Source organism: Prosopis cineraria, unplaced genomic scaffold, assembly GCF_029017545.1.
Source record: "Prosopis cineraria cultivar Desert tree isolate PC_DT_omini unplaced genomic scaffold, ASM2901754v1 PC1238, whole genome shotgun sequence".
Lineage (NCBI taxonomy): Eukaryota > Viridiplantae > Streptophyta > Magnoliopsida > Fabales > Fabaceae > Prosopis > Prosopis cineraria.
The window spans coordinates 25,288-34,337 of record NW_026556563.1 but is presented as its reverse complement, the minus strand read 5'-3'; the positions used below and the strand labels follow the sequence as shown (position 1 = coordinate 34,337).

General features: G+C 31.8%; 1 protein-coding gene across 1 annotated transcript; it reads right to left on the bottom strand.

Annotated features, from left to right (window-relative positions):
- Positions 1 to 505: 505 nt before the first annotated feature.
- LOC129299634 (FAD-dependent monooxygenase apdD-like) lies at positions 506 to 3,565 on the bottom strand. The gene is given in 8 exon segments (XM_054938103.1): positions 506 to 614; positions 717 to 1,059; positions 1,061 to 1,205; positions 1,419 to 1,554; positions 1,634 to 1,716; positions 2,364 to 2,627; positions 2,739 to 2,834; positions 3,416 to 3,565. Coding segments are annotated over 6 exon segments (984 nt in total). The 5' UTR covers positions 2,566 to 2,627; positions 2,739 to 2,834; positions 3,416 to 3,565; the 3' UTR covers positions 506 to 539.
- Between the last annotated feature and the right edge of the window lie 5,485 nt (positions 3,566 to 9,050).

The window sequence follows — 9,050 nt, the reverse complement described above, 5'->3', positions numbered from 1 at the left end:
AAACTTAAAGGAAAGTTTTATCGTACTGCTATCCAGACCGGCAATGTTATATAGTAGTGAATGCTGGGCTCTAACGGGACAGCAAAGCATAAAGTTGGAGTAGCAGAGATGAGAATGTTACGATGGATGTGCGGACATACACGTAAAGATAAAATTCGAAATGAGCACATACGTGAAAAAGTGAGGGTGGCACCTATTGAGGAAAAAATGGTAGAAAATCGGTTGAGATGGTTTGGGCATGTACAAAGAAGACCAAGGAGGCACCAGTGAGAAGAGTGGAACATATAACTTTGAGTCCGATTAAGAGAGGTAGAGGAAGGCCTAAGAGAACACTCTTGGAAGTTGTTGAACGTGATCTCTTAATTAATAATATTTCTAAAAGATTAATAAATGATAGAGCACAATGGCGTCTTGCAATCCATGTAGCCGACCCCACCTAGTGGGATAAAGGCTTGTTGTTGTTTTGTTGTTTGTTGTTGTAAATTAATGCATCACCGTAAGAAAACTTTTTCAAGCATAAGTAAACTACATCCAGTCAATTAACCATCTAAACTGAATGGAGATACCTTTGAGCTGAAGTCCTCAATTGTTTGCTGAGGTGGATAAAATGGCATCTGTGATTAGCACAACAAAAATCTTACTTTTGATATATATGGAATTTAGAAGTTTGTGAGACAATGTAGTCATATTCAAACATTGACAGCAGCATGTTATACCTGCAATACAAATTCCCCTTGCCTGAGATCATGAGCAACAAGAACCCCAATGGCTTCAGAATTGAAGATGAAAAAAAGCATGCCAGGATTCTCCTTAAGCAAATACTGCCCAAGGTCTTTGCTCAAAAAATGGACACTGACAAGCTTCTGCAAGTCTGTCTCACCTCTCATTTGTATTCCTACAAGCTTTCTCACAGTGCTTCCTGCACCATCTGTACCAACAAGGATGTTACAATGGATTTTCTTCTCCGCGTACTGCCCTTTATTCATCAAAGATGCAGTTACAGTAACAAAATCATTGTTTGCATCAATAGATACACACTCATGACCCATCAGTATTTTTCATTTCATGGGACCGTTCACTTCCTTCTGAGCTTTCAGGTGCACATATTTGGAAGTCTAGAGCCTCAAGCTGCCTAACTAGTAAAGAATTCAGCTTGTACTGTGAGAAGTGTGCAACAGAGACTGGGCTGATAACATGCTCAAGATCTGTATAAGCAAAAAATTATATGAATCTTCCCAGGCTTACTTTTTTTTGTGGGTAACATTACAACGCTTAATATTGACCAGAAAGAACACGATCTTATAGTATATTGGCTGGCAGCAATTTATATATAAAAAATATGTCAAAATTTCACATAAAAATTAAGCTTCCTATTGCCATCAGATACAAAAGCAGGATCCCAGACCACAGAATAGCACCTTGAGGTTGGATGTGATCCACTGATCCAAGAATTGAACCAGAGAGCGAAGTACAGTATACAAACTTCCTCCATAAATCCACAGGTGGTTGAGAGCTTTGGATTTCTTCAACAAGGCCATCAATTTTGCGGAATATCTGAGGTGACACTTTGGTCAAAACTAATGCTTTTGCATGGGGGAAAATTTAAGAGAGAATCTTGCAACAAGAATTTAACCTCCATGGATCGATTGTTAATGAAGTGTGCTTGTGGATGTTTAGAAAATGTAGTGTTTCTCTCCAAAACTGCACATTTAATCCCTACAATGTAACAAAAAGAGTTATATATCTTAAACAGTCATTCAGCTTGAATGAGTGCAGGGTTAATATAAAATTACACAACAACAACAACAAGAAGCCTTATCCCACTAGATAGGATTGGCTACATGGATTGCACAACATCATTATGCAAATGACGTTGTTATATAATGGTTGTGCAAATGACAAACAATTATATAAATGGAAAAAAAATTCATTACGGTCATCATGAATCAGAAACAATTAAAAAATGTGCCAGTGAGTAATTATTGATAATAATTAACAAGAAACCAAACACAACCATTATTAAGACAATTCTTGGCACCAAAAATATAAATCACAGGGAAGAAAACCATTGTTAATAAAACGCCAAATAATCTTATCACAATTGATGTAGGGTCCTCAAATAAGCTGGCACAAACATATCAATGCATCATAATGTGGATACATTTTAATGATCACAAACTATATATTTTGCGATAAACCTTGAATTCAGTGCTAAAAACAGTTGATGCACAAATTTGACAATGCCCTTTTAAAAAGACTACATTACAATAGTATCAACTGAAACTTTGGCAGCTAATACAGTCTGACAATCAAACCAAGAAATGGGCAAATTATAAACAGCAATGCTTTAACTTCACTAGTACCTAATTTAGTTAGAAGAATAGAGAGAACAAGACCGACAGGTCCAGCACCAATGACCAAAACTGGAAGCACTGCATCTCTGTCATTGAAGAGCTCAGACTTCGAGAACCCTCTACTTTGGATGTGCTGAAGTGTGTATACTCTGTTTCTAGTTTTAGCCTTGAATGGGCAGTTATAACTCTTTATAAACCTTAATAATCCCATTACCAACAAACTGCAATTCAGGCTCAGCTATTCCCTGAGATAATTGAAGTTTGAAATATGATCTGAAAAGGAGGAGTAAAACAATCATAAATAAATGAACGAAACAAGCAAGAGTTAAGGGATTTTATTCATCTTTTCTGATAAATTAGAGTTTAGTGCATATGTAATAGTACCGGTTTAAATATCAAGCAACCATAAGCCAACACAATAACATTTGGTTTCTTTGCACTTCATAGTGCTTCTTTTTCATCGAAATCGTTGATTTCACCCTACATTACATAGGAAGCCACGGGTCTAGCGTTACTTTACTGAATCTGGATTGGGAAGACCGATCTGCTGCTTGCACTTGTTGTACATGAGCTCTACCAAAGGCAACAAGAAACCGTAAAAGGTTGCAGCCCTATTTTCATTAAGAACCCTGACATATATTATTTAATGGACTCACCTATGGGATGGCCCCGTGGTGAGCAAGATGTCCACGTTTATGGAGAAAAAGATGAACATTCGCCTAACTAAAACTAAATCTGGAATACGTGGCTTCTTGTACATCGATAGAACCAACTGCTAGGGGATGAAAAAGCAGCTCAGGGATGCAGAGAAACCAAAAACACAACGAAAGTGGAAGAGGGGGGAAATGAATGGGTGCTAATCCATTCAGCTAGGATGAATTATCAGACTTATGGTATCATGAATATAAAGGCCCAAACGCCATTTCAAAACGTACAAATTATGCAAACTCATGCCAATGATAGGAAGAAAATGCAGCAATAATGTAAATAACATGTAATTTTCTTTTGTGATTGCAAAGAGGTGGAGGCTCGAATCTCATGTAGAATGGAAATATACTTACACACACAAGAGAGCAAACAAGCTTACGAAAGTCCACTAGCTGCGTTGGGTTTCCTGAGAGAGGAACGATCCAGAAGGCGACACGAGACCACCTGAACGAGCGCCAAACTTTCACGACTTGATGGACATGGAATTGGAAAAGAAAATGAAATCCTTCAACTCTTCAAGTTTCTTCCGCACCGTTAGAACTGTTAATCCTTTATATATAGAACCGCTGAAAAAAGACTAACGGTGTTAAGAAACACGTTGGCAGTGATAATAAAACGGAAAAGAAATTAGGCAAAAAGAATGAATTACTCCAATAAAATTATCTATAAAATAATTATAAATATCAATTTAAATATTTATAAATAAAAAATTAAATTAACAGCTAATTATTATACTTAAAATTTAAATATTATATTTTATGATTAAAATTTTTAAATTTATAATTATTTAAATTGATAATTATAATTATTTTTTAAAAAAAATCATCAAAAGCTTAAATGTTCTTTGAAAAATTATCTTTGTTAAAATTAAGCCAATTGTATCTGATCCATATATCCCTACCGCTGCAATCTCCCTTGGGGCAGTTGGCCTCCTACAGTCCTGCTGCAACAGTCATCCACGATGCCATCATCACCGAGTTGAACCCTCTCTGCTATGGTGCCTTCGGCAGAGAAAGAGAGTGTGTGTGTGTGAGGGGACCATTAATGAGAAAAATAAAGGAAGAATGATAATTAAGGACCTGTTAAGAATATTAATCTCAATTACAGACCGTGAAATTTTGAAATCAGAGTTAAGGACCATGGTCCTTAATTATGATAAAAAAAATGTAATTTGTGAGGTGAGATTCACTAATGTGACTTGGAAATTCACCAACTCAACTTGAAAAAATTACTAACGTATATTGTGAAAACATGAAACCCCACTTGGAAATGAAATGTTTAACAAAAAGCGCCACTTAGTAATTCACTAACTAGACTTGAAAAAATTTTTAACGTTTATTGTGAAAAAATGAAACCCCACTTGAGAATCTTAATAAAAAGTGACTTATCCAAAGTGGTGTTTTTTATTAAACAATTGATTCCCAAGTGAAGTTTCATGTTTTCACAATATATGTTAGAAACTTTTTCAAGTTGAGTTAGTGAATTTTCAAGTGGCCCTTTTTGTTAAACATTCAATTTTCAAGTGGGGTTTCATGTTTTCACAATATACTTTACAAATTTTCTCAAGTTGGGTTAATGAATTTTCAAATGGCAATAATAAATCCTACCTCACAAATTACATTTTTTAATCACAATTAAGGATCATAGTCCTTAACTGAGATTTTAAAATTTCACGGTCTGTAATTGAGATTAATGCTCTTAGTAGGTCCTTAATTGTCATTCTCCCAAAAATAAATATACACCTAATTTTACAATTACCCACGTTACCCTTATTTATTTGTCTGTAGTGTTCGCTAGAGAAGAAGAAATTGAACCATTGTTGCCGAATCATAGTAAAAGTGAAACAAAGCAAATGGTGGAGCCCAGTGAGAGATTCGAAGCCAACGACGGAGAAGGTGACAAGCAATCACGACGGAGAAGTCAAAAGGTTGAGCATGGTTAGATATGTGACATCATTGACGGTGGCTCACAGTGGACGGCGAAGGTGGGAAGCGGCGACTGCCAGAACCTTCAAACTTTTGACCAAGACATTGGGTGATGTACAAATGGAGACGACAAAGCTCGAAGAAGCTCGTCAAGATGATGCACAGACGGAGAATGTCCACCAGTGAGGAAAGTAGCTTGATGATGCTTGAAGGTGTTCTGAAATTTTGTGAGATATTATGAAGGGAATTTTGGTCAGAAGGATTAATTTACTTGAAAAATATGATCTTCCTAGGGTGTGTGGAGCCATATTTCGTATATCCCTTAAATTCTAATTCCCCAACATTAAATTTCATACTAACCCATCCAAAAAATTAATGATATCTGTTCCATTTCCTCTTCATGTGATCTGTTATGAGAGAACCAAATAGGTAGCGGCGCACAATATTAGGATCGTTAATACTTGACCTTTTTAAACTCAAAAAAATTTAAAACTCAACTTTTATTTAAAATATAAAATGACAAATCATCCTTTTAAGTCTTGAAATAAAAAAAAGCAAGCCCTTTAAAGTTAGGGTGGCCCTTTTAAGCATTTTTATAATTTTTTAAGCTTTAATATTAAAAAAATAAGTATTATATTAATTTTATAATCCTAACCTTATTTTATGAGAGAAAGAAAGAATATATAAAAAACTAAATATTGTTGTCATGATGAGGCTCTATAAGAAAAATGATGAAATTATATTATACTGATGACAATGAAAATCATCAAGATTTAACTGATGATATTATCAAAGTTTGATTGTTATCTGTGTTGATTTTGTCATGTTATTTTTTTTATTAAACTTAAATTTGTTGTTATCTTTATTAACTTAAATTTATTTTTACTAAACTTAATGTTACGTATGATAACTTTTTTGATATTTTAAATATGTTTTTTAATTTTTAAATTGAAAAATAAAAAAATATAGGATCAAGATCCAAGGGCTAGCCTGACCAAATGAAAATCCTGAGGTATAATCAAGTTTAACAAACTAGCTTATTTAAATTCTGACCCTTTAAAATTTAGCTTTATTGACAGCACTACATCATATCGAGCTGCAGTTTTTGTTTTTGTTTTTAAAATTTGCTAAAGCAACAAGGTTCATGAAATTTATGAACTCTTATTTTTTTTTATTTGGGAAAATAGACACTACTTCCCTTAGAGAAATTAGAAAACTAATTTATAGACAGAAATTAAAAAATAATTAAGGCAATTATCTATAAAAAAATTGTATAGATTTTTTAAAAAAATATTATTTTCTGGTCATTTGCGTTAGAAGAACCCCCACTGATTTAAAAAAATTAAAAATTATAATCAATAGGAATAATTTGGAAAGAAAATAAAAATTTGTTAGACAAAATGGATTAAGATCTTTTATTTAGGATCAAATCAACATTTTAACTAATTATTACATTTAGAACAAGCTAATGTTTTTATTTGAAAGAAAATCAGTGAATCGCAGTTTGAATTTAACAGAATTTTGTTACGTTAAAGTAAATAATAAATTTCATGACCAAAAAAGTAAATTGCAAATTATTCTTCAAAAAGGGTAAATTATAAATTGTGATACTTGATCTCATTACATTTTTAAGGTTCATAATAATATAAAGATAAATGTGTATTTTTGATCTTGAAATATTTTTCAAGAAACACTTAATATTCTAAAATATTTGTTAGAACATTTTCACCCCAAAATTAATTAATTAAATCGAACCATCCCCTACCTTACCGTTAAATCCCAATGAACTCTTATGTGATAGACATTTTTAGGGAGTTAATGGCAAGGTAGCGGATGTTCTGATTTAATTACTTTAAAAACAAATATGTTTCAACAAATACTTTAGAATATTAGGTGTTCCTCGGATAATATTTTAGAGTAAAAATATATTTTTTTATGCATGAACAATTCATATTCGAGTATTTTCAAGTGATTATTCTTATATGAACAACAATATCTCCATAATTAACCATAGGCCATGAAAATACTTGAAAAATAAATTTTTAACATATATTATTTAGTATAATATTGATAACCTATCAGTATGAAAGAAATGAGCTATTAAAAAACTTGAACAAGTTAGATTTTAAAAATTAATAATTTTTTTTATATATAAACAAGTCATATTCATATATTTACAAATGATTGTTTGAATATGAACAACAACATATCTATAATTAATAACAACTTATATTAATGCTTGAAAACAAAAGCTATAACTATATATATATATATATATTATATTTTGTAATATATTATCATATGATTTTGATAGTTGAATGGTAAATTATTTTTTGCAACACTAAGGAGTCAAATTTAAATCCCTCCTTCACCCTTTTGCCCCTTTTAACTGGATTTGATCTTCAATTTTAGTGCTGGAGCTCCGACCACCAAGGGTGGTGGCCTCCCTATCGATGGCTAACGCAGTGGCTCCAACTAGAGTAATACTTTTTTTTTTTTGAAAAAAAAGAGGCATTTATAATATTTCAGCAAAAATTTTAATTACCCAAAGGGCCTTGGCCTTGTAGAAGAATTTTAAATTCCTCTGGGCCCTTCATGTAGATAAATTATTTTTAAGGGTTTTCTATGAGAGTCTCCCTTTATTTTTAGAAAAAATGACAATTATGTCCCAAAATTTTGAATTGATGACACTGAAGTCCCTTGACATTTTTTTTGAAAAATTAGTTAAAAATATTAACCTAGATAATTACAAATTTAAAAATTTTTATTATAAATAAAAATTTAAGTATCAAATGTAACTCTTAAATTGTAATAAAAAATTTTATTTATAAATATTTAAATTAATATTTATAATTAATTTTGTAAAATTTTTTTATCGAAGATTGAACTATATTAACCTAATGATTTGGGACCTCATTTTGTTTTCATTTTTTTGGTGCAAGTAGGGGTTAAAAGCCCAGAAAGGGGGGAAGCTGAACAAAACAAACAAATCGCCCACGTTCAAACTCAACACCTAAATAATCATTTAAGTAGGCTCTAATACACATTTAACTAAAAGAACTAAGGCCATATTTGGTATGATGGAAGAGTTTTTAATGGAATCGAAATCGGAATCGGAATTGGAATTGAAATTAGAATAGAATTGAATTTAAAAGTGTGTTTGATATGATGATGGAATCCTGATATAATTTTAATAAAATATAAGTACTTAAAATAAGAAAAGACTAAAGTGTCCTTTTTAAAATTAAAAAAAAATTATATTTGAGGAGAGAAAAGGGGCAAACTGGAGAAAGGGAACCATAGAATTGGATTCCATGATGCATGTGATGGAATTGAATTCTGTCAAATTTTCTTGAATCCTGATTCCAAAGAATCATAATTATTGCATACCAAACACACATGTTAACAGATTCCATATCCAATTCCATTTCTTTCTCCATAATTTCAAGCTACCAAATGGGGCCTAAGATAGTGTAATTATGAATCTTTTTCTATTGGAAAAGTATTAATAACGTTAGTGGTAAATAAAATATTAGTAACCTCATTAAATAACATTTTCAGCATGCTACATCGAATGAAAACTATAACTCAAAATGATGTGTTAGAAGGTGGACGTAATTAAATCATTTCAAAATAAGGACTGAAAATTATTTATACATTCTATTTAAAGAAAAATAAATTTATGTGCCATACAAGAGTAATAATAATGGAGGAAAAGGAAGGAATAGTTTTAATAATTTTTTTCTCATTTCCTCTCCCAACCCTCAGTTTTAATAATTTTTTTCTCATTTCCTCTCCCAACCCTCCCCTATAAATTGGGAAGATTTGAAGGAATTTCTTCCACTCTCCCCCCTCCCTTCACCTTCTCCTCATTAAAGTTAATTTTAATTGTCGTTTATTGGAAATATATAATTAATTCAATTATTTATAATTGTCAACCAGAGTAAGTTTAACTTTAAATTTATAAGGAAAATAACAAAACAACCTCCTCCTACTAAAGAAAGAATTTTAATGTGGTGATGATGCTATGATTAAACTTCCTTAAAAAAACTATAACAATTAA